General features: G+C 43.2%; 10 protein-coding genes across 10 annotated transcripts; 6 read left to right on the top strand and 4 right to left on the bottom strand.

Moving 5' to 3' along the window:
• Nucleotides 1–181: 181 nt before the first annotated feature.
• On the bottom strand, nucleotides 182–3451 carry L203_103250 (uncharacterized protein; the record flags this gene model as incomplete). The annotated part of the gene is made up of 8 exons (XM_066212654.1): nucleotides 182–728; nucleotides 786–941; nucleotides 993–1127; nucleotides 1187–1437; nucleotides 1492–2145; nucleotides 2200–3025; nucleotides 3079–3181; nucleotides 3232–3451. 8 exons carry the CDS (start codon nucleotides 3449–3451, stop codon nucleotides 182–184), a joined length of 2892 nt encoding a protein of 963 aa, XP_066068751.1.
• Nucleotides 3452–4442: 991 nt separating this feature from the next.
• L203_103249 (uncharacterized protein) lies at nucleotides 4443–6317 on the top strand (the record flags this gene model as incomplete). Its single annotated transcript, XM_066212653.1, has 6 exons — nucleotides 4443–4836; nucleotides 4889–5463; nucleotides 5537–5956; nucleotides 6035–6059; nucleotides 6117–6188; nucleotides 6250–6317. The coding sequence occupies 6 exons, from the start codon at nucleotides 4443–4445 to the stop codon at nucleotides 6315–6317; spliced, it is 1554 nt and encodes a 517-aa protein (XP_066068750.1).
• A 1254-nt stretch (nucleotides 6318–7571) lies between these two features.
• On the bottom strand, nucleotides 7572–8330 carry L203_103248 (uncharacterized protein; the record flags this gene model as incomplete). The annotated part of the gene is made up of 3 exons (XM_066212652.1): nucleotides 7572–8027; nucleotides 8082–8237; nucleotides 8286–8330. The coding sequence occupies 3 exons, from the start codon at nucleotides 8328–8330 to the stop codon at nucleotides 7572–7574; spliced, it is 657 nt and encodes a 218-aa protein (XP_066068749.1).
• Nucleotides 8331–8713: 383 nt separating this feature from the next.
• On the top strand, nucleotides 8714–10335 carry L203_103247 (uncharacterized protein; the record flags this gene model as incomplete). Its single annotated transcript, XM_066212651.1, has 2 exons — nucleotides 8714–9200; nucleotides 9275–10335. 2 exons carry the CDS (start codon nucleotides 8714–8716, stop codon nucleotides 10333–10335), a joined length of 1548 nt encoding a protein of 515 aa, XP_066068748.1.
• Nucleotides 10336–10886: 551 nt separating this feature from the next.
• Nucleotides 10887–12322, top strand: L203_103246 (uncharacterized protein; the record flags this gene model as incomplete). Its single annotated transcript, XM_066212650.1, has 3 exons — nucleotides 10887–10953; nucleotides 11004–11263; nucleotides 11321–12322. The coding sequence occupies 3 exons, from the start codon at nucleotides 10887–10889 to the stop codon at nucleotides 12320–12322; spliced, it is 1329 nt and encodes a 442-aa protein (XP_066068747.1).
• Nucleotides 12323–13259: 937 nt separating this feature from the next.
• Nucleotides 13260–15761, bottom strand: L203_103245 (uncharacterized protein; the record flags this gene model as incomplete). Its single annotated transcript, XM_066212649.1, has 7 exons — nucleotides 13260–13331; nucleotides 13378–13562; nucleotides 13615–13767; nucleotides 13814–14696; nucleotides 14740–15018; nucleotides 15062–15144; nucleotides 15314–15761. 7 exons carry the CDS (start codon nucleotides 15759–15761, stop codon nucleotides 13260–13262), a joined length of 2103 nt encoding a protein of 700 aa, XP_066068746.1.
• A 391-nt stretch (nucleotides 15762–16152) lies between these two features.
• Nucleotides 16153–17455, top strand: L203_103244 (uncharacterized protein; the record flags this gene model as incomplete). The annotated part of the gene is made up of 4 exons (XM_066212648.1): nucleotides 16153–16482; nucleotides 16539–16666; nucleotides 16732–17222; nucleotides 17271–17455. 4 exons carry the CDS (start codon nucleotides 16153–16155, stop codon nucleotides 17453–17455), a joined length of 1134 nt encoding a protein of 377 aa, XP_066068745.1.
• Nucleotides 17456–18060: 605 nt separating this feature from the next.
• L203_103243 (cell division control protein 42) lies at nucleotides 18061–18864 on the bottom strand (the record flags this gene model as incomplete). The annotated part of the gene is made up of 5 exons (XM_066212647.1): nucleotides 18061–18123; nucleotides 18197–18559; nucleotides 18611–18642; nucleotides 18703–18773; nucleotides 18818–18864. The coding sequence occupies 5 exons, from the start codon at nucleotides 18862–18864 to the stop codon at nucleotides 18061–18063; spliced, it is 576 nt and encodes a 191-aa protein (XP_066068744.1).
• Nucleotides 18865–19770: 906 nt separating this feature from the next.
• On the top strand, nucleotides 19771–20882 carry L203_103242 (uncharacterized protein; the record flags this gene model as incomplete). Its single annotated transcript, XM_066212646.1, has 4 exons — nucleotides 19771–19809; nucleotides 19863–20100; nucleotides 20150–20518; nucleotides 20566–20882. 4 exons carry the CDS (start codon nucleotides 19771–19773, stop codon nucleotides 20880–20882), a joined length of 963 nt encoding a protein of 320 aa, XP_066068743.1.
• Nucleotides 20883–21104: 222 nt separating this feature from the next.
• L203_103241 (glutamate-tRNA ligase) lies at nucleotides 21105–23592 on the top strand (the record flags this gene model as incomplete). The annotated part of the gene is made up of 6 exons (XM_066212645.1): nucleotides 21105–21290; nucleotides 21356–21731; nucleotides 21796–22291; nucleotides 22347–22787; nucleotides 22853–23012; nucleotides 23065–23592. The coding sequence occupies 6 exons, from the start codon at nucleotides 21105–21107 to the stop codon at nucleotides 23590–23592; spliced, it is 2187 nt and encodes a 728-aa protein (XP_066068742.1).
• Between the last annotated feature and the right edge of the window lie 65 nt (nucleotides 23593–23657).

Below are 23657 nucleotides of genomic sequence, written 5' to 3'. Positions count from 1 at the left end.
CATTAGTAGGTACAGTAGATCCCCAGTGAAAGTACCAACAGTACAAAATCAATAACTTTCTATTATCTCATTATACTTAAATATAAATATCGCATTTTTTGCATATTCAAAATGACCGGTTTTTCTACAAGTGATGCAATCTACATGAGATTGTGGATGCACGAATTGATATAGTGTATTATCATCTATTATGGAAGCTTTCCAAATCTGTTGAACGCCTTTTCGCCCCCGGTTGAACACTATTTGGGCTTGCTGCTCTCTTCTCGCCCCCCTTTTCGATGTTTTGCTTATCTTCCTTGTTGGTGACTTTTACAAATTTTATAGCTTTTGTAGATACTTTTTTGACAGCGCTTTCTGATTTTATGATTTCTTGTATCAAAAAAGCATCTCTTTTTTCGGTATTTAAATGCTTTTCTTTCTTCTCAACTTTTTGAACATCCTTCGTTCTATTGGAGTTAAGATCAATACCTTTCTCTACTAGGCGCTCCATGTGCCCAGCTTCCTCGCTGTCATCCGGATCAGTAAACAATAAAGATATGGGCTCCATGTAATGGCTCATTTTCCACATATCACCGAGCCGAAGCGACATGAAATCAAAAGACACGGAAACGATGGGATTTGAGGTTTTTGAAGCGCCAGATGAGATACTAGGAGCGTAAGCAGGTACTTTGGGGAGTTTTGGGTAGCGTTGTGAAAAATGATTGAGCAGTATGTAGCGTGCATTCATCCTATCCAAAACAGTCAGTCCTGGCAACGTTGAACGTGGTAACGTAGTCGCTACAAACTTTTCGCCGACGTCAATAGCCTGAGAAAAAGTGCTGTGGCCCTTTTCTGCTGCCACTTCTGGTTTATCATCTTCTAAAGTAGCTTCGTGGATAAGGAGAGTGGCATTTTGACCAGCTTCAATCAATTTTTGACTGGGCTTTGTGTCGCCTGAATAACTAGTAAACAATTGAGCCTCGTTGTTCGAAGGAAGATAGACATAAGCTTACACTACTTTCCAACCAGAAATATGTTCAACAACTAAACCATAAGCCTTGCCACGATGAGGTACTGTCGGTGCCCAAATTGACCTCAATCCAAAATCTTGAAACAGATTTCGAAGATACTGCTGATGTATCAATGACCTATGTGATTCAATAAGATGACGGTGCATCGATATCTGAGGTCAGTCAACAGAACATACACGTTTTCAGAAAATCCGTGCAAAGGCGCCAATGGCCATGATCTTCTGATTTCTTTCTTTTCTAGGCTAATTGAAGAATCAAGCGAGGAAATTTTCTCAAGTGTGATCTTGTCTCCTAATCGTTCAATACCGACAAATTTGAGGTTTTCCAAGCCTTCTTCGGTTGCAGGAGTTTGCCACGTAGCTGTCTCTTGCATGTTGAGTGCAATGAGGTAAGGAGCAATCACATACAAAGGAGTCTTCACACCGAACTTAATAACACTTCCAGTTAGTCATGATTTCGCGTCGGATGCTGAAACACTAACTCGAAATCGTTCCTCCAAAATGGCATTGAGACCCAAATGATGATCAGCGTGCATATGACTGATGAAAATTACTTTGAGATCCTCAAGAATTCTTTGGAGTTCTTCATTAGAACTAAATCTTCTTTTCAATTGTCCAAGAGACCCTTCCCCAGCATCCAGCATTATACCGCCGACACCTGGCACAGCCAAATGAGTACAAGAGACATTTCGGTATTTTGATGGAATAGCAGATCCTGTGCCGAGCGTGGTAACGACTAAATCGTCTCCTACCTGTGGTATAAGTGAATTGGTATTACGAGGATCTTCTAGAACTGCTCTGCGGGCGGCTCGACAGGCTGTAGCATATTCCGGCATAGTTTTATTCAACTTTTGTCTAGCTTCTTCAGCAGTGACTTCTGTAATTGTAAACGGTACATCCTTTTCATGCCATTGGAGTGTCTCAACTGCAGAAGCTGGATACATTTTACAATACCCATTTTGTTTTAGGAGTGATACATTTGAAGGCAAAGAGATAGTACTTGAAGGAGAGGGAGGTGATTGAATGTATGGTGGGCGAAATATAACAGGATCAATAAGAGAGAGATGGAAAGTAGCCCAAGCAGCGGAATTGAAAACTGCAAGGTCATGGGAAGTATCCGTCTCAGCAATAAGATGCTTAAGAGTGCATCAGTTATGAGCCTGATGCTGTCTGGGGACATTACAACTCACTTGAGTCTTTACGCCAAACTCTTTGATCCATTCTTGGTACTCCTGCTTCTTCCATACGGCCTGAGGCACTCGGTGAATGACGAGATGAACATGTCTACCAGATGTAGGTGATTCTGGTCGTTTTATTGGTTGGTATTCCTCGAATACCTCGCTTTTGAGCAGATCCACCAAAGTCTCCTCAGTGCAGTTAACAACTATCAACACAGATCCAGGTCCTCCTCCGACAAGGCAGTCTTCTGGTTTGACAACCCTGACTCCTCCAGGTGCTGTTGCGTCCTTTACTTCGATGCTTTCCCCTCGAGTTAATCTCCCTCTTTCTGGTCCTTTAGGAACTCCTAGCTGCACTGATTTCTCAACATCGAATCTTCCTCTCACATCAGGTGCCTGACAAATGTATACCATTTGTATTCCCACCTCATTTTGTGGGGTCATAGGAAGAGGCGATCGGGTATCCGTACGGGCAGCATTAACAGTACCGTCAGGGGCCATGTAGAGGTTTGTTGGCCGAGATGTAGGAGAGAGACAAAGAGAGGAGGGAGGTGATAATGGACGGCGAGAGAGACGAGCTTGAGAATTGTTTTGGAACATGTCTGCCACAACTTGATCGCACCAATATTGAAGATCTTTCGGAGAAAGTTTATCAGGACGAAAATTTGGAGATTTGGGGTCATATGAGGGATAAGATAGGGCAGACGTGGATTGAGCAGATGGAAGAGGACGAAAGCTAATTGCACGAATGGTGAGATTTCGAGATTCAAACAGATTGACTAGGGTGTCTGGTCGAACACCTTGAGGGTATGACTTGGTTTGCACAGTCAGATGCTCACTATGTATGACTTTAGAGAGTCACTGAAGCTAGTATCACTTTCCAGCACATACCGGGAAACAGATGACCGCAAAGTCGCAAGGTATTGAGACAGATCTGGTGGTCCAATAATGGAGAGCTTTTTTATGCCAGCGTCCGAGGCCGACATTATAACACCTAAAGGTTCATGGTTACGAGAGCAAGGCTTGGATCGTTATCTTACCTACCTCCTAATCCCCCTCGACCTTTTGAGTCAGAGCTATTGATCAATATGCCTTCCAAGCGACTGAATCCCAGCCTTTTCTGAGTAAACGCCCTCTGAGTGCCTTCTCCTGCTCCAATGAGGAACCTTGCATTGTCAAAAGCGATATAGAGGGCCAAATCGGTGTCTGGACCAGGTGTAGCAACTGCCTTGACTGACCAGTTTGGCTGGTAAGCCTCAGACATTGCCTTACAAGTGGTATGCAGGCGGCGGCGAGCGCCTACACTGCAAATTCGTATTAATGAGATGGTGAATGAAAAACTTCTCAATCTATTCGAGCCCTTCTTGAAATTTTACAATGTCGGTTTACTTTTATATCATGAAATATTAGAAATATTTATTATGTGGAGGTCACAGTCAGGCACAATAACGGGATCAGAAAAATACCACGTCATTCTTGACTCGAAGACGAAATCACCAAATTCATTCTTTTTTAATTCTCTTTTTCTTTTCAACAGCTCCTCCTTATAGGTATGTGATTTTACAGTGATACTCGATGTTTGCTGACTAAAACAGAGTCGCTTGACTGTCATTCATCCACGACACTCAGGTGCTCGGAGGTGCTGAGACTAATGCAAGTCTCCCTCTTCTTAAGACGGAGGTTCGCTCAGTAGTCTTCTGCCGTTCGGTCGGTACTTCGTTTATTGATTGGCGAAGGTGAGAAGATTGAGCGATACATTAATTCTGATACACGATGAATTATGTCTGGTTTGCTATTGTCTTCACTATATCTACTTTATAGGCCGCTAGGCTGAGCTGCATACTATCTATCAGTATCGGTACGAGAGCCTTTCCACCGAACTTAAGATTTGCTCTCATGTCTCCTGCCAAAGAAACAGCGCAGAGAAATCCTAAAGACGCTACAAAGTCAGAATTTCCATCTTCCTGCCCAGTTGTTATTTGATGGTCTCCAACCCTGGCGATGATTGAATGATCTATTCTGCGACTTGAATTGTGTCACGTGCACCAGTGGTAGTTTGTTCATGTTTTATCAATCAACATTCCTCTTCCTCTTTTCGTTTGTAATTATTCTTGGACTCGATTTTTATTGTTACTCATTCTAGCTGTAAGGTCAAACGCACTCTGGCTATTCTTGTTACCATTTGAGATATACTATCTTGCTACCTAGCTAACCAATACTATTAACCAATTTTAATCGGCTAACTTTTTGTAACCATGACAAAGCGACAGCCATCAAAACTCGTCAAAGATCCGCCATACTTATCTGATAATGCTGAAGGCAATGGCTTACTAAAAGCAGGCATCAAGAATCCTCCACAGGAAACTCATAAAAACAAGACAGGAATTGTAACTCAATTTTGTCGAGCATTCTCTATTTCAAGGGCCAAAAATAGTTCCAAGGCATGGGCTCCCCCTACAGGCTTGAAGAGAAACCAAAGCGACTCCAATGTAACGGAGCCAGTTTCAAAAGGACTGCAAGGCGCCCGAAAACTTTTCAGTTATCCCAGCCTATCGTCAAAGGATAAAGCACCCCAAGAGTTTAGCTTTGAAATGATTGAAGACGATGAGATTGAAAATGGAGTTTTCCATGGGAAAATATTGAACAAAGGCAAGTAACGCTTGTGCTTGACTATAATGATCTGGCACCTGATACGCAAAAGCTCTATCTCGCCTACCTTCTAGGAAATACCTGACCTGTCACGGACGATCAACAATCGCTATGCTTGACCGTCTGGAGAAGGATCCTGTTTGCTTGGTGTCTCCTCATACAAGTACATACAAACCAATCGCCGATGAAACTATTCCAAGCACAGGAGTTACAAATCTTCGTAAAATCTCTCCGAGCTTATCGAATAATCTTCTTCAACGATCAAGTACATTCTCCAATATTGTGACCGTTCCTATAATCTCAGAAACACATTTATCTCATAAAAAATATGGCATTCAAGATGCTCATCCATCCAGAAAACTATCTCGTGTGGATAGTCGCCCCCTGAGGCCGCCTCTAGGTCCAAGGGCGATGTTTATCACCAGCACCCCCGCTCGTCGAATCAAATCTGTTTCTGATCTACGTTCAGGCCCCGATGCTCGAAAACCGGGGCTTATCAGTCGCAAACCTGTACCTCAGCTACTAGACCTACCACTATCAAGCCAGGACGGTCACATTTCTGGTGTTAGTATCTATATAAAACCAGCTGATATTACTTCTACGACTTTCAAGAGTAACAGTAGTTTGGTAAGAGCGATCACGTCCAAAATTCTCAAGAATACTAACAAAAATCATTTAATTGGCATCATCAACCTCAAAGAATGACGTTCCACCGATATTTGAAAACTTTGAAGATAGTGCATGTTCAAGCGTTCCTCTTATAGAGGAAACTTATTTTGAAAACTCCTATGACTCGTACGAACAGTTCCAAGATATCTTATTCAAAGACGTATTAAATACTTGGGGGCTTCCTTCTGAATTCAACAGCCAATCACCACGCAAATTCGGGGTAGAGGCCTTTCAAGAAAAGTCTATTGCTCTCCGTTCAAACTTATCAAGGTCTCAGAAGAAACCATCTATAACTTTTGCCCAGTTAAAAGAACAGCAAAGGCAAGTCTCCGACAAACCGTTTGTTCCAGTCAACCCTAGATTGAGAGCAATCAAGTCTATGGATGAAAGAAGGCTTCGAAAGCCCGTTGGCAGAGTCAAAGATATAGTGGATATGCTCGAAGGTTATCCAGTGAGTCAAGAAATACAGGCGCGGGTTCTTTCAGACCATCACTAGTTTAAGACAAAGACAGATTGACTGTTTGTATAGGGCCATACGTCTACACCTGTCAAAGGTAATCTAGGCTTGTGTCCTTCGGGTTGACTATCGCTAACTGTCGATTTGTTTATAGAGCTTGGAGAGATTCTGCAACGCCCATGTTCCGTATCATCTGAAAATCTGGGTGTAGAAAGCAAGATGTTGAGTATGTCAATTTCCTAGATGGCAGTGCTGAGCTTGCTGCATTGCTAAAGATTTTATGTTAGTGGAAAATGCACGTCAAAGAGCTATCGCCCAACGTGTCATTCACAACGGTTCCAAGAAAGCTGGTTAACATATCGTGACCTTCGAGAATCCTCGTTTCAATCATCATGATTTACGTAGGAAAGCTCTTCATATTGTTATTTAGGAATTCTTATACCTGTTGACCTTTGCCCCTCGAGAAGTGATCACCAAGAGAGAAGAATGTCTGTTTGCAAAACAAGTGATATCTTTGTATTCTGTGTTCTTTGTATTCTGTGTTCCTTGTATTCTGTGTTCTTTGTATTCTAGCTCTTATTTTGATTTGAAAATATAACTGTTAATCCACTAGATAGTAGTTTATTATGGATTTTTGAATCATGGTTCATTTGTTATTTTCTGCTTTTATGGAAAGAAATCTGCCCTTTACTGAGGTTGTTTTCGGACCATATTCTCAGAACTTATTAACGAACAAAAGCTTCGTATCTGGAAGATGGTTAGACTTGGGCTTGGTCAAGGAGTCCTTGGGGTGAGTTGACTTATCTGAGTATCAATCTAGAATAGATGAAGACAGCTATCAAGATTCCTCCTCTGGGAATTTACCAACCACAATTCCTTCCTTATATCTTTGAGGCTTCTACATCCTTCAGCCAGGCTCCAGTTCAACCAACTATACCATTTCCACTGCATACACAGTATGCTGTGTTCTACTATCCTTTCCTTGTCCATGATCCTGACACTACTGTAGGTCATAAATGGCCATGTGTCATGAATTAAATACCAACAATTATATAACATGCATTGAACCAAAAAGGTCACAATGATGCAAGCGGAATTGCATCATTATTTGTTGGCTATATCCCCTGTAATACCCAGAGTATTACACCATGATAATCATTTGTGATCAAAGCAGGCGTCTGAAAGTGTTTATAAATGATGGTAATTGCTTTTGACTCATCTGTTCATGATTGAAGGACTTTTGTATTATATGAGCAGGAGTTAAAGGCCGTCATGCCTCTTCGATAAGTAATGGGGAAACCAACAACTATGAATAGGATCAGATGTCTTCTCATCAACAAAAGTACCATCATAACATGCCACTTCACAATATGAGACACATCCATGTAGTCAGCCCAACAATTACATATGGCAAGATCACAAATATCCAGCATATCGCAGCTTTTGTACGAGTCTATGATTATGCATAGGGCGAGCACTCTACTGCAGTAATTTAGTACAACATACACAAGGATACAAATGCCAATGATAGGATAAGATCATCATAGCTACAAACAATTGGTATACTCTTTACAACTCTCAGATTTTCCTTCCAATCAAGAAAAGTTGCTCATCGAAAAGGATTTGTGCTCTTCCCTTCTCCAGTTTTGCTTGGTTCATCTAGTTTCTCTCCGTTATCTCCTATCAAATCTCTATCTCCCAATAGATCGATATCATCTGTACTAAATGAAGCCCATGGGTTGTCTGTTTTATGCCGAACAAATCGTTTACCTTCAGTATCGATATGAAAATGAGAGCTGTCAGTATTGCCAGATGTTAAAGCATGGGTTGAAGTAGAATGATATGATGGGGCATATGCAGAGCTTGCAGGGGTCTGAGGAGAAGGATATGGTTGGCCCTCGAAGGGATTGGGTCCTAAATGGGCATTGTGGTTTGACAAAGATGTTTCATCGAAATTGTATGACTGGACTTGACTTCGAGGTAGTGCAGGAAGTAACTTTGAGTTGTATGCAGATGAATTTTGGGACGACATCTGTGAGCTTTCGGCCAGAAGGGTGAGCGAATCCTTCAACAGTGTCAGCCAGTTTATCGCAAGACACACGATTTTAGAATGACGCACCTCATCGTCATTTGCTAATCTACCATACCCCTTCACGCCAATTCCAGACATTTCCGTCTCAATATGTTGTGATCCTGTCTCTGTCACATCAACCAATACAGTCTTGTTTCCATTTTCCCATTCTACAGTGAGAGCATTTTGAAGATGATCCCTAACCTATTTCAAGCACTTGTAAGAGATAAGAATGATGTGACAGGTACTCACATCAATAGGAATGAGATTAGCAATTTTTTTCTTGACTGAAAGCATGGTTCTTCTATTACAAGTTTGGAGAATGATATATATACAAATCTTGTCAATACTTAATATAAGAGTATATTATGAAGGAATCATAATAGTTTAATAAATTACTTCCACTTTGTTACGTAATTCATTGTAGTGCGCGCGTGTTTTTACTTTTTTACTTTGGCTTTGGTGCCTGAATCTTTTGACAAACATTTGGCTGAAGAAAAAAAAGTTCTCACGCTGAGAAATGGATATAAGTAAGAATTTTTTTGTAGAAAGATGTTTCGTAAAGTATTATGGATAAACCAATCCTATGTCTTGTGACCTGAACGAAAGATAACTCTTGTTTATACTCACGACAAACTAGGTAAGGACTGCCAGTACTACTCCCTCTTCAGATCTGCAGGATGCAGTCACCACCAACAAGCCCCAGTTGGATCAATGCCAGGCATGAGGTTTTTGATATGAGAGGCTCAGACGAAAGCGCTTTGTTTCTCCCAACGACTCCAGATTCATTTGCGTATTCATGCCGTTCTACCCATCAAAAGTCAAGCTTACTTCACCCAGCTCGCCTATCAGATGAGATGTCAAGGACAGTCCCAGAAATGAGTCAGGAAGGGACGAGAATGTCAGGCTTACCAGATATTGGTGTTGACAACTTATTCTCATTTAAGGGCCAGCCCTCATCACCTCCACTCCAGGCCCTAGCAGCTCTTATCTTGGCGCAAGCGGAAAGCCCGTTTGAGGAAGTATCAGACGGTGACAGCTGTGCTCACGGCTTATGTTCATGCGACAAAGAGATTAGAAGAGGGCTGGCAGTGGAAATTGGCGAGCTTGAGGAAGAGAATTCGAGTGAAGAGCGCATTAGAAAGAATAGGAATAGGTGGAGTCTTGGTAAGCAACTTGTTCTGACCGGCCGCTCGCCTTTTGTAAGAGTGTAAAAAGTTGAGGCTGATAGACAAGGAAAGATACTGATGCCACTCTGTTGGAGTTGCCGCCATCACCGACTTCTTCAACTTGTTCCGTGTCATCCTTTTCAAACTGTGCCCTCATCAAACCCACAATTTTCCGATCTCCAAAAAGCTTTGATGATGGGTATCATTCACCCATAGTCGATGTGCCTAAGAAGGGGATGCGACCTCTGTTGTTGTTGGAAAAGAGACGATCCCAAACGCTCTTGAAGAAGTCTGTCAATTCTGATTCCTCTATTCTTCCTATCAGAATGACATGTCACGATCTCGACACTGTATACGAAACGAAAGCCGAGGTTGAACAGTTTGGGAAAGAGTTTGTAGAGCAAAAACCACTCTCGAGGTTTTCCCAAATAGAAAGCGTTCATGTGAAAGAAGAATATACGTCAGTTTCATGCCCGGATTCTGCCTCAGAAACATCATCCCTAGACGATATCTGTAACTCTCCTGTTGTCCTTCCTTCTGATGTATCTCTGGCCCTCTCTTCACTTGCTGGGCTTGCAAACATCTGGGAAGATCTGAACGATCCCATCGCACTTCTAGTCGACGAGAAACAAGATATGAAGGACGCACGGGAGGAAAAAATCAGCAGAGTTGAGGGGAGGAAAAGCTGCTTTAAAGAACCTTGTAGCCCTAGCGGCGGAAAGGCGGTTCGATTTGCTGTATTTGACACATATGCTACTTTCAGTTCTACCTCCGATCCTATGTCTATCAACCAGCAGCCGTCGCAGCAGTTATCCTGGGTTCCCGCTCTTCTTACCGCTTCGCGATTACCTACTCTCATATCGATATCCACATTGTTTACACCCACAGCCACAATCGCTCGTCCCAAGAGGTCAAATGTTCCCCTCTCCTTCCTTCTTTTTATCATCTCCTTTTTGTCTGATCTTATATCTCATGCTGAACGGGGAACGGTATATCTTGCAAAAGCTTGGGTAATTGTTGGAAGTCTTTGGGAAAATTTGAAAGTCGATGTCCATCACGGCGATGTCTATCCATATCGAGGAAAGAATAGAAAGCTCACAAAGAGAAGCAGGAAGTCAAAAGGTGTGGTCTGACGAATGTTTTTTTGTCCAGTGTTGCCTATGCTCTGTCTCGATTCTCATCTAGAAGTATCCTGTCTCTCACGATGTGTTTATGTTATTACGCCCCTCGGTTACATTTCTGTGTCTATTATAGTATAATTGAAGCAGTTACTTGCCTTGATTCATGTATAATATCTCTGCCTATTCAATATACACGAGTTCATAAAAACGACAGTAACGGTTTGTTACTCATTGCGTGTCAAGAGATTTTAGACATTACACGTTTCGCCTATTTCATAGTCAGCCTTGGTTTCTGATGTAGCCTTAGTAAAGCCACTCACCTATGCTCTTAAAAATCTTCTACGTTCAACTTCTAATATTTGACCATCTGGGATTGAAGTAGAATATAATAATAATTTAAATAAATGTAACATTTGTTGATATTTAGTTCCGTCGACACAGTAAAAAAAGTATTCTGGAGAGAAAACCGAAGGTCTCTTTTGAAGATGCATTAATCTTTTTATGTGATCTTTGTATTTTGCATCTGCATCTCTTCTCAATATCTTCTGGTAAATTTATTAAAGATGTCTGCCAACCGGCCAATTCAAATAATTGTCAATCCTGCAGCAGGTAACCATAAAGGTCCTGAATGTAAGTCTTTCAAGCCAATCTGCATTGTCTTACTAATACGCAAACGTTAGTTGTCAACTCCCATGTCATTCCCATCCTTAACCATTTCGACCTCTCTTTTGAACTGCATACTACTATCGCCCCAGGCCATGCTGGCGAACTGGGACGTCAGATACTTGCTCAGCAAGAAAGCCAGGAGATAATCACATGTATTATTGTGGGAGGTGATGGGACGACGCATGAGTTGATTGAGAGTGTTATGGCGATATCTTCAAACAATAACACCAAAAGAATGGTCAAATGGGAAATCATTATATTGCCATTTGGTACTGTGAGTGTTTATACCAATGTTTAATGGAATTTTTGTCTATAGACTTACAACATACAGGCTAACGCTTTGTATCACTCCCTCTACCCTCCCGGTACTCCCAACCCAAATACATCTTTCCTCTCTTCCCTACCAGACTCTGTCACCGATGAAGTCATTTCTAACATCTTACCGCTCCATGCGTATCTGACTAAGTCGGGTAAAGTAGTCCCTCTCCCTATAACTTTCACTACCCACTCCTCTTCCTGTAAATCTATCACATCCCACATCGTTCTGTCTACAGCTCTACATGCCGTCATTCTCGACTCTTCTGAAGCTCTTAGAGAGTCTCATCCGGGACCAGAAAGATTCAAAATCGCTGCCCAAGAAAATATTTCCATGTTCTTCAACGCCACCGCCCGACTCTTTGGCTCGTTGAAACAGAAGGAAGAAGGATTAGACGTTGAGCAATGGGATCCCAGAACTGAGAAATGGACCAGACCCTACACCGCTGAGAAAGAGATAGAAGTGGACGGGGTGAAGGGCTGGGAGCTTGAAGGACCTTTTTCTTACTTTCTTTCTACCTCTACAGTCGACAGACTGGAGCCGACTTTTGTTATTTCACCTCACACATCCCTTCGCGCTTCTTCCCTTGGCTCTCCAGCGGCTTATATCTATCTTGTTGTCCTCCGCCCGCTACGAGACCCTCTTGTTGCATCTGCGTCTGATCCTGAAAAAAGTCAACTATGGGCAAAGCGGGCAATGGAAGTTCTCAGTCAAGCATATCATGAAGGTCAACACATTTCTCTCACTTATCCTCATTCATCTACAACCACTTCACAAGAATCCACAATGGCCGAGAAAAGAGGAAATGGGCCCCCTGTAATAGAATACTTTCGTTTAGGGTTTTTTGAATGGATACCGAACTCTTCCACCAGCAACACTTCTGGATCCAGCGGTAGCGAAGAAAAGACAAGACTGATTTGTGCAGATGGAGCAATCCACAGATTACAAAAAGGAGAAAAGGCAAAAGTCCACGTGCGTGTGCCGGACGAAGGCAACTTGTTTCATGTCTGGATTTGACTTCGCCGACTAAGAAAAAAGACCGTATTTTATTGCATGACCTTGTTCCACCCATTGTGCAGATATAAATTCCATATATAGCGAATGAAGCATGTCCAAGTCTAGTCAATCGTTTTAAATATTTGCAAAATACTTGTACCAACAACCCTGTCTTCAAACTATTTCACTCCGAATGACAACATTTTAATGCAATGTCTTGACACAGAGAAATATCAAGAGCGAGAAGTAATCATTCGCAACTTCAAAATCCTTCCTTTCAACCTCGCCCGTTCCAGATGTCCCATGCTCCTATTAATCCTGCAATTCTTTTGACTACATTCATCGCAATTCATACGCGCACTCCGTAAAACTCTCCAAAAAACGGTTGAAACATGTAGCGAATGAAGATTAGTCGACATAAATGCCATCGAAAAAGAAAACAAAGTGGTGGTGAAAGGAGAAAGGTGATCAGATGAAGGAAAGTGAAAAGTCTACTATTTTGAAAATCTCCAGCAAAGCGAAACGCAGGGAAAATGTACCAGACAAATAGTCTATGGTCGTGAATTTGAGAAAAAGGCAAAAAAAACCAGTCATAAGACTAGTGAGGGAAAGAGGGAAAAACAATGAGAATTGCGTTAATTGTGAAGAAGCGAGCTAGTAGATGTCGGGCCGAATTAAGTGAGACACTTGAGAGTATTGACGAATTTTGGTGCTTTCCATTGAATCTAGACAAGAGGTAAATCATCGTCTGGTGTTTTGTACTGGATATATTCTTTCCTACGTTTGAGAGTCTTGTTCTCTATACACAAACGTTTAGGACGAGATACGAGTAGTAGAAAGAGATGAAAAAGTCTGTACACAAAAAACCCCACAAGAAGCATCGGAAATTGAGCTGACTCGAGGCAAAAAAAGACATCAAATGACGCAAGTGCTTATAACACAAGGAAAAGCGGATGAGTTAATTCTTGCGAGAAGAGCGAATCATGGGCGCCAATGATGTGAGCGGCGCAGTATGTTTAAAGAACTCATGCTATCCTTTTATCAGCTCTGGCCTTTGTTTGCAAACGCGCACTTACTTTCAACAATGGTCCTGCAGTAGGTCTCTTGGTTGCATCCACCGTTAATGTTACACTCAGATAATCCCTAAACACCGTTGAGAGTTTATCCCAATCTTTAATCTTTGGTGTTCCATTCGTAGCAATTAGGTACAATGCTCGAATAGGGTTTTCAGTGAGATATGGAGGCTCGCCTTCGAGCATCTCTGCGGAGAAAGTTGGCAACAGTCACAAAGGTAAGGAAATCAAAAGACATACCAATTGCCAAGATGCCTAAACTCCAGATATCGACATTTGGTCCATACTCTTTCCTCAACACCACTTCTGGAGCCATCCAATACGGTGTGCCAACCATAGTAGTTCGTTTTGTTGTGGCTGGATCTGCAATTCTCGCACAGAACCCAAAGTCGGCTAGAAATTTGTCAGCTGTCGTTCAGCTTTGTGCAAAGTGACCCACTCAGTTTGACATCCCCATTCAACGACAACAGGATGTTGTCTGACTTGATATCTCGATGTATGACTCCCTTGCTATGTAGATGTCTTAGCCCTTCGGCCACTTCTCTGCTAACTGCGGCGATCTGAGGCTCGCTCATACAATGCGCCGTGACAACGTCTGTTAAACTGCCTCCTTCCATGTACTCCATCACAACCCACAAATCGCCCTGCCAAAGGTATGAGTCGACAAAGTTGACAATGTTGGGATGAGCTGATTCACGCATGACAAGAATTTCATTAATAATGAGATCTTGTTTAGGTTGTTTTTCCAAGTTCATCTGCTTGATTGCCACAGGCAGAGAGCGACGGTCAATGGCAGTGTACACACCCCCTGAAGCACCTTGCCCAATTTTTCGGAAGTTTCTATAAACGGTGTTTGGGTCACCGGGAGAACAGATCATCTTGAGTTGTCGAATAACTTCTTCGCTTTCTTTCTTATCTTTCTCTTTTTGCTCTCTTCTTCTTGGTGTTGCCCCTCCTTGTGTGCCATGGTGTCCTGATTTTTGAGTGCCTGACCTTGATACGGATGAGGATGAAGGAGCACTCGGTGTAGGGTGTCCATGAGGGTGAGGATGGTGGGGTGGTCGCGATGAGGCATTTTGAGACTGGCTTTTACTCATGGCTATACCACTTAATGCGTCAGCCTTTGAAGTGGGTGCTCTTGTCGTGTTTGCCCGATCCAGCAGTTTAGTTTTGGAACTACTAGGCGGTGCACGCTGAGAATATGACCTGTCGAGAGGAAGGGGTGTACCACCCGGAGAACGAGAAGAATTGCGACTCAGTGGAGCTGGTGTGGTAAGTTCTGAAGGGACATGGCGAGGAACAGTAGCAGCTGATCTTTCGGCCTAAAAGCTGTTAGAAAAAAAAACTTGAAAAGTTACTACTTACATGTGTCTTTGTACTGGCTCCTGTAGAACCTGCCTTGGCAGGCGGAACAGGCGCAACTCTTGGACTTTTGAAATCAAATTCATTCTTTTCTAAATTTGGTGTCAATCCTGCTGGAGTCATGACACCGGGCGTCAGGGCACCAGGCGTTGGGGGTGTCGTTTGTCCCTGTTGAAGAGGTAGGCCATGGGTTAACTGGGCATTTCTCATCTTTGCCCATATTTCGTCCTCAGCATCTTGTTCTTCATCCTGATGCTTGAGGTATTGAACGACAGCCATCACCTGTATGGTATTAAAAAGGCATGTTTATTGCGTCTGGACTTACACCGTTTGGATTCTTTTCTTGCTCGTCCTGAGTAATACCATTATCGTCCAAAACCTGTTGCCATTTGGGTGGCATGCCAGTATCTACACATTAGTCCAGTTACTTCACAAAACACCCACATTTTCCAGTCTGAAAGTCGAATCCAACGTGGGTGACATGCACCGGATCATATGGCTTTGATATCACTGGTTTGGTCGTATCCTTTCCCAATAATTCTGCGCTGTCAGTCTAGCTTAAGTGCCCAATACTCACCAGACACAAAGCCAAACATTGACTTTTTGTCTTTACTGCTCCGACCGGTCCCACTCCGACTGCGGCCACTTTCACCTCGTATCATCCCTGGCTCGCGGGGCAGCTCCTTTTCCCTATCACGCGGCTCCGCAACGTTCATTGGCATGCCTACACTCGGCACCTTATCGTCTTGTGGAAGGGCATTTTGCACGTTTGTCATGGCATATGGATTATTTGGTGCTGATATTGGCTGGTGAGTAAGAGGAGGCGGCTGCTGGTGCAACGATGTTGATGCAGGAACAGCCGACGGCGGTTTGCTTTGCTGGTCCCAGACGCTCGAGTTGTTTGATGGAAGCTCTAGTGGCATCGTGCCTGCTCTGACAGGTCTTGGCGGCGGCACCTGTCGACCGTTGGCTTGCGTGGCAGAAGGAGAGCGATAGGCGGAGGGCGCTGTTACTGTTGGTCCCATGCCCAGCGAGATGTCAGTGTTTGCTGGATAGTGCGCCGAGTGTCTCGACGGACGGTGATACTCGATAGATCTGCTTCCAGGCGGAGTCGGAGGGGTAGGAGTGGCACCGTTATCTGCTACGGGTCAGCGTTTGCAGCTGTAAAAGACTTACAGGCAGCGTGAGGATGTTTTATATGGTATTTTGGAGAAGTCATCACGTACAAAAAGAACAAAAAGCGGGAAGGAAACTGTGTTGAGTAAAGTGTTCCTTTGTCGCGTAAATAAGGGGGAAAAAGTTTAATTAAGCCTTAGCTTATAACTTAATTAAATTTTATTATCACTTAATAAAATCACTTTCAGCTGGTTATTAATTCACTTTCATTTAATTAACCATTCACATCTCAACTATCTTATGAAACGCAATCCACTTATTCTTGCTTTTGAATCTTCAGCAGACGATTCTTCTTGCGCACTTCTTGCTGCTACTCGCCCACCACGGATTTTATCACTCCACAGCATCCACCAACATACTACCAATGCAGCATTTGGTGGTATTCACCCTCTCCATGCTCAGGCGCAACATGTAAAGAACCTCCCAGCGGTATTGAGAAAAGTCACTGGAGACTACCCGCTCGCCCGCGTTGATGCTTTTGCTTATACCAGAGGCCCGGGTATGCGAGGATGTCTCCATGTAGGTGAGATGATGGCAAAGAGCCTTGCAGCGGGGCTTGGAAAGCCATTGGTCGGTGTGCACCACATGGCAAGTCTAGTTGAACAGGCTGAGTTAATTCTGAGTAGCAAGCACATGCTCTCACTCCATTATTGACAGAGACGACGCCTCCTGCTTTCCCGTTTCTCGTTTTGCTGCTATCAGGCGGGCATACTCAACTGGTGTTGGCAGAGGGGTCATTCAAGTTTCGAATATTGTTGGACGCGCTAGATTCCAAGATTGGGTAGGTATGGACGACGTGTTTCGAAGCTGACCTTGAAGTGATGTGTATGAGAAGGCAGCACGTCTAATACAACTACCAACTGCAGATTCTGCGCCAGGGGCTGTCTTGGAAAACTATGCTTCCATGCCATCTCTACTGCCTTATTCTGATAACCCTCTTCCTGCACTTCCTATCCCGTTATCTGTGGGTGATTCAAAATTTACAATGGCGTTTTCATTCTCTGGTATCCTTTCCTCTCTCTCACGCGTGCTTGCTGCGACTACTACACGGCCAGGCGAAGCAGAAAAGCGTGAATTTTCCAGAATTCTCCAGAATGCCGTCGTATCACATCTCACTTTCAAACTGACCCAAGCCATCCAATCTTTACCAAAAGCAACACTCGCCTCCCTGAGTGGTATAGCTGTCTCTGGAGGCGTTGCTTCCAACCGCTTCGTTCGCTTACAATTAAGAGACATGCTTGACAATAAGCTTAGTCAAGAACTCGGCAGATCTGCCGGGCTATGGTATCCCCCCATCAACTTGTGTACAGGTATGTATGTTTCCTCAGCACACTTGGCTGACCTAACATCACATTCAGACAACGCAGCTATGATTGCTCATACTGCCCTGATTCGCTTTCAACCTTGTCTCTATCCTACCAGTTGTGATCTCACAAATCCACCATCTCTCGTCTCTGATCCATTTGATCTCCCTCTGAGACCAAAGTGGTCACTCGAAGCGCTGTATGATGATGTACCTGCCTCTGCTCATACTGGTGGCTAATTTGGGTCGGAATGGGAATGGAAGGTAGAAGAGTTAATGGATGGATACGCAACAATTTTTAACACTAAGTAGGTTGAAAAAGTAGCTAGAGTAGCTTTTTGTGCTGTGTAGCAATGCCAGCTTAGAGTAGTCAAGAATACTGTACTTGCAGCGTTCTCGTTCGAGTCAGCTTACGCAATCAATACACGGGTCTAGAAAGAGAGCGGAGACGAGATATGTCAAGATATAAATAGTAAACCATGGCAATTCCATATCTTGCGTCTTCAAAGATGACAAGCAACGTCATAACATCAAGCTAAAAGAAGAGAAAATATTCCCAGACATACATTTACTTATTAATAAATGCAGAAACTACTTGTTCAAGAAAGCCTGTCAATTACAAATCCCAAACACCATTCCAATCCTGCTTCACGATATAATTGTGACCTCTTCAAAGATCGAAAAAGATAAATACAGGAATTGGGTGTCCAGCCCATCAATCAAAACTTCAAGGACGAAGAAAAATGCAATAGGCCACTGACAGACAATTTGAATGAGCCATATGCAACAGCCCAAAGTGTAGGAAAAATTGACGAGTTTGAAGCAGGGAAACAAGATACAAGAATCTAGAGTATGACACATTTTTTAGATTTTTTCGAGGCTGGGGGTTCAAGTGCAGCTACAATGGCCTATCATGCATTATCAGCTTTACCCTAATATTGCAATCACAATGTCCAGTCTTGCCCTGTTCAAATGGCTCACCTCGTCGAAGACATTCTTTAAACCCTTTTGCGTCAACGCACTACACTCCACATACTTGACACCTCCCAGCTCCTTACACAGCCTTTCCCCCTCATCAGACCTAATCATCCTCTGCCTTTGTCTTTCCAGCTTCTCCTTTTGCTTTTCATCATCTCTCAAGTCCACCTGTGTGCCTACTATAAGGCAAGGTACACCTGGACAGTGATGCTGGACTTCGTGGAACCATTTTTCCTTGACGTTTTCGAAAGAGGAAGGGGAGGCGATAGAGAAGCAGATGAGGAAAACGTCTGTTTGGGGGTAAGACAAGGGACGAAGACGGTCATAATCTTCCTGCCCAGCAGTATCAAATAAGCCCAATGTGTACTTTAAACAACATGAGATTGAAATAACAATGTCAAAGATACGAAAACTCACAGGGTCGTCGCCAATCATCACAGTCACGGCATCTACCAAATAGTCAATCGTCGAGTCATGTTTCTAACCAACATTCATAGGAAAAAACTTACAATTATCAAACACCGTAGGTACATACTCGGATGGAAATTTATTTGTAGTGTAGGAGATAAGAAGACATGTTCTGATACCGATTAGCAAGGCATGGCATACAACCATAAAACTCACTTTCCGACTGCACCATCGCCTACCACGACACATTTGATAGTCTGCATCTTTATACTTCCTGTAGGTATGGTCCTGCAAGCTATGTTGGCTATCAGTTTTTAATAACTTTCAAAATGGCTATGACGGTTCAGCGGCAGAAAAACCAGAAACAAGATATGGCCCTTTGTTCTTTTTGGCCACTTTAAATAACAGCCTTGACGATGATTGCAGAGAGTAGCAACAAAGCATATGCCACAACTCGAGCAAACATTATCCAAAAAATAACGTATGCTTTGCACAAACTCCTGCTCCATCCATATATCCCTTTCCATCTTCACAATCAAGACCATGGCAATACAACTGGACAGCATCCCAGAAGCAACATGCCAAGGGCTTGAACGTGATGTCTGCTTCTCATCTACTTCTTTGTAGTCCATTGCTATTCATGTTTGCCTTGATTTCAATGCCACTCTACTATACAAACGTTATTGCAAAGATGCCCACAACACTCACAATTTCAATGTTCTAATATCAATTGTCAACCTCTAAGAAGCCTTGTGCTTGTGCTGTATTGTAGTTCAGAGGATGCCGGATAACTGTCCTCCGAAGATGAACTTCTTCTCGTAATATTTCCCAAAGTGTGAAGGATATGAATGATATATGATACAATTCAAGTCCTTTCAAATATTTGGTAATGATGAGTTTGCAGTTTGTTTTGAATTGTTTTGCTCATTATCTTTGTGCCTGGAATTTTTTAATCACTTAAGATAATTTCTAATGAGGATCAGCGGCATCAAATTATAATTAGGAAAAACTGTGGCGATAAACGGAAAATGAGGGATGTCCGTAAATGTGGAGGCATTTCTCCCTTTTCAATTAAGTTATTAATTCAAACAATCATAAAAAAGGCAAGAATGAGCACAGGATAGCAAGTTTGCAATACCAAAAAACGGGAAAGAGCATAACACTCAGATATGGTATACGCTGCTCAGCAGCGTCATGCTATGGCGTCGGTATGCTCGGATATGTCCATGGTTGATTGTTAATGACGCTGACTGAAACCTAGCTAACAACGACAGCCCAAATCCTTTCCCTGTACCAGCATCTTCTCTCACCTTCTCTTTTGATCCTTTTAGCTCGCTTCTTTATACATCTACAGATCCATGTCGTCTCTCTATTACCTACTTCTCGGAGCTTAGGAAGGCTGGCATTGATGTTGACGGGAGTTAATCTGGTCTGTGGATTTTTACATTGGCTGGATGAAGGAAATGGGGGCGGAATGATGCTTGATTTTATCGGGATCGGTCAGTACATATAGTGTATTTTTTTGTATTGAGGCTAACAACAAGATAGAAAACCGGCCATCCTTGATAAGGATCCTTCTCCTTGATTTGCTAATCTACATCCTACATTTGACGGCTTTCATGATATCCTACATCAACACCTGCGTTCAAGGCATTAAAACCTCCGCTCTTTTTCCATATGATGATATACTACTGCCCCCTCGTCCTCAAGAAGAATATCTCTCTGAAGAAGTGTTGTTTGGAAACGATGAAGATGTTGGAGAGGGTAAAATAGAGGACTATGAAGCAAACATCAGTGGAGAGATAAAAGGCGAAGGCGCAGACAACGATATACATCCAAATCGCGAAACCCCCAAGTATGATCGATCGGAACAAGCAGAAACAGAAGTTTGGCTCAACGACCCTCTCCCACCTTCCCGTAAGTCTTTACCCTACTCTAATGTCACATAAATCTCATCTCAACAGTGTATCCTTCATCACTCCACTCTCCACCGTTAATATTCACCCTCTCGCTTCCATACATTATCCGTCTCGTACGGTACTTGCCAGCTCCCAATCCTCCACTAAGAGCATTCAGTGGAGGAACGCCAGCCGAGGTCAGTCCAGCTGCAACACCACCAAGGGATCTGCCGAGGTCTTCCAGGAATGAGGACAGACCACATCAACAGCAGCAACAACAATCTGAAGAGGAAAGGGATACTATGAGAGATGATGGAAATGATGATGACAACTTGAGAAGGATACCAGGTGGATATTGGGTTAGTGCTCGTGAAGACTGGTGACGTGGATATATGCCATATGTCATGGATCACTGTATACTATACGATATCTACAATTTTTGAGCATTATAGGGTAATCAGAATATGGACAACGTATCGCTGTCCGGACATGGTTTTTTGCCTCCACCCTGGAGACGATTCTTTTATTTCTTTTGCCAGTTACATTTTCCTTTTCTTTTTTTTTATTTACTTTGATATATTCCTTTTTTACCCTCACCGACAAAGATGCCGTCCGTTATCCTTCCACTCGTTCAAACGCCTCCATTCTCAATCATTGCTCTCGCCCTTTTGCAGGGCATCCCTGTCTCATGGGACACTGAATCAGGTGAGAAGGGGGAAACACGATATGGAGAAGTCGTTGGTGCCGAAAAAGTCAGAGAGCAATTGGAAAAGGGAGTCGAGGGAAAAGGTGTATGTTGAAATCGATGAGCTGTAAAGCTGTCAATTGACCATATTCGCTTTTTCTTTCAACACAGGTTGCTTTACCTCCCTTGCCCACCCTTTTGACTTCTACATCAACTTTCCAAGAAGTGACCACTGTCCTGGATGCTCTTGATGACTATCTTGCCTATCGCACCTTCTTTTCCGCGTCCACATTTTCGTTCAACGATGCGCTTATTTGGGGTACAATTCGGGGCTCCAACTCTGCTATCGGTTCCATCAAAAAGCCTGGACGGCCCCATTTGGCTCGATGGTTCAATCATGTTGAGTCTCTGCCTGTCCCTAAGCAAGCGCTGGAGCTGCATCGACAGGCGAAGAGCGAGATGGACAAGGGCAAAAAGACAAAGAGGCTGGAAAGCGTCGATGTTGTTTTGCCAAATGCTGTTAAAGGAAAGGTAGTTGTGCGATTCGGTACGTTAGCTTTCACCTCTTTGTCACCAATAGCTGTCGTTAAATTATATGATGCAACGTGCAGCTCCTGAGCCATCCGGCTATTTACACATCGGTCACCTCAAGGCTGCCATTCTCAACAGGTACCTTGCCGATCAGTACCAAGGCAAATTCATTCTCCGTTTCGACGATACCAATCCGCTGAAAGAGGAAGGGGAATTCGAAGAGGCTATTCAAGAGGACCTTGCCATGATTGAGATTGGTTTTGACAAAATTGTTCACACGTCTGATCATTTCAACAAAATAAAAGAATACGCTATTCAACTCATCATGCAAGGAGATGCATTCATGGATGATACCGATGGCGAAACTGTTAAGGAAGAGCGTCGTGCCGAGATTCCTTCAAGAAACAGAAACCTGGGCGTGGAGGAGAATCTGAAGAGGTTTGAGGATATGTGTAATGGGACGGAAGAAGGCAAAAAGTGGAGTTTGAGGGCTAAAATTGACTATACCCACAAGAATGGCACACTGAGGGATCCCGTCATTTATAGATATGTTGAAGGATCTCACCATATTACTGGGTAGATTCTCCTCTTTATAACATTGTGTCGAACATTGCTGACTTTACGGCTGTAGCCAAAAGTACAAAGCCTACCCAATGTACGATCTTGCCTGTCCTCTGATTGACCATCTTGATGGCGTCACCCATGCTCTTCGTGCAAATGAATACTGGGCTCGTCACGAACAATATCAGTGGTTTCTTGAACGCCTTGGTTTCCCCAAGATTGAAATATTTGACTTTTCTCGTATTGACTTTGTCTACACGGTACTTTCAAAGAGAAAACTAAAATACTTGGTGGAAAAAGGTGTTGTGAAAGGCTGGGATGACCCTAGGTTCCCTACTGTTAGGGGTATAAGATCTCGGGGAATGTCAGTCCAAGGTCTCAAAAATTACATTTTGTCGCAAGGTGCAAGTCAGCAGACTGTACAGCTAGAGTGGGATGGTATTTGGAATGTTAACAAAAAGGCTATTGATCCAATCGCTCCAAGATATTGGGCAATCGCCGAGGACAAGATGTGAGCGTTATCTCGTGACAATATGTCTCAATTCTTGGAACCCATGGCTAAATTATAATTTATAGGGTGGAAGCAGATGTTCTTGGTAGGACAAATGATGAAATCGAGCTAGTTGCTAAGCCTTTACACAAAAAGAACCCTGAAGTCGGCGAGAAAGAAATGGTTTTCTCCAGCAAAATTCTGTTTGAACAGGAAGATGCCAAAACATTTGGCGACAACGAAGAGGTATGTTTGATTGCTCTATAGCTGGAAATTTTTCATTGACAGGCGAGACCAGATTACTGCTATGGATTGGGGAAATGCCTTTGTCACCAAGAAACAACTATCTTCTTCGGGTGATGTTGAGAAGCTTGAGCTTAAGCTTCACCTTGCTGGTGATTTCAAAAAGACTTCCAAGAAAGTCACTTGGCTTTCTGCTCCCACGCCCTCTCAACCCCTGGCCTCTGTTGTGCTCATTGAATACGATTACCTCATTACCAAAAAGAAGCTGGAAGAGGATGACAACCTGAATGATGTCATAAACACCAAGACCGAATATCGCACGCCCGCACTTGCGTCTAAGGAAGTCGAGAGTTTGAAAAAATGGGACATCATTCAGTTTGAGAGAAAAGGCTTCTACATCTGCCAGGGAACCAAGGATGCAGAGGGTCGAATGGAGTTTGGGTTTATTCCTGACGGAAGGGCCCAGACAGTTGCTCTCAAAGCCACACCTGCCGTGGAAAAACCAAAGGTGGCCGGCGGTGTCAAGGGCTCATGGGGTAAGCCTGGTTCCAAGATAGCTGCTACTGCAACCAGTGCTCAATAAAGCATCACTCCAGTTAGCTACATTCGATATCGTCATGTTCCATCTATTCTTACTTTCTCACTTGA

The sequence above is a fragment of the Cryptococcus depauperatus genome, chromosome 3 (assembly GCF_001720195.1).
Source record: "Cryptococcus depauperatus CBS 7841 chromosome 3, complete sequence".
Taxonomy (NCBI): Eukaryota; Fungi; Basidiomycota; class Tremellomycetes; order Tremellales; family Cryptococcaceae; genus Cryptococcus; species Cryptococcus depauperatus.
This window is presented reverse-complemented; position numbering and strand designations above follow the sequence as displayed.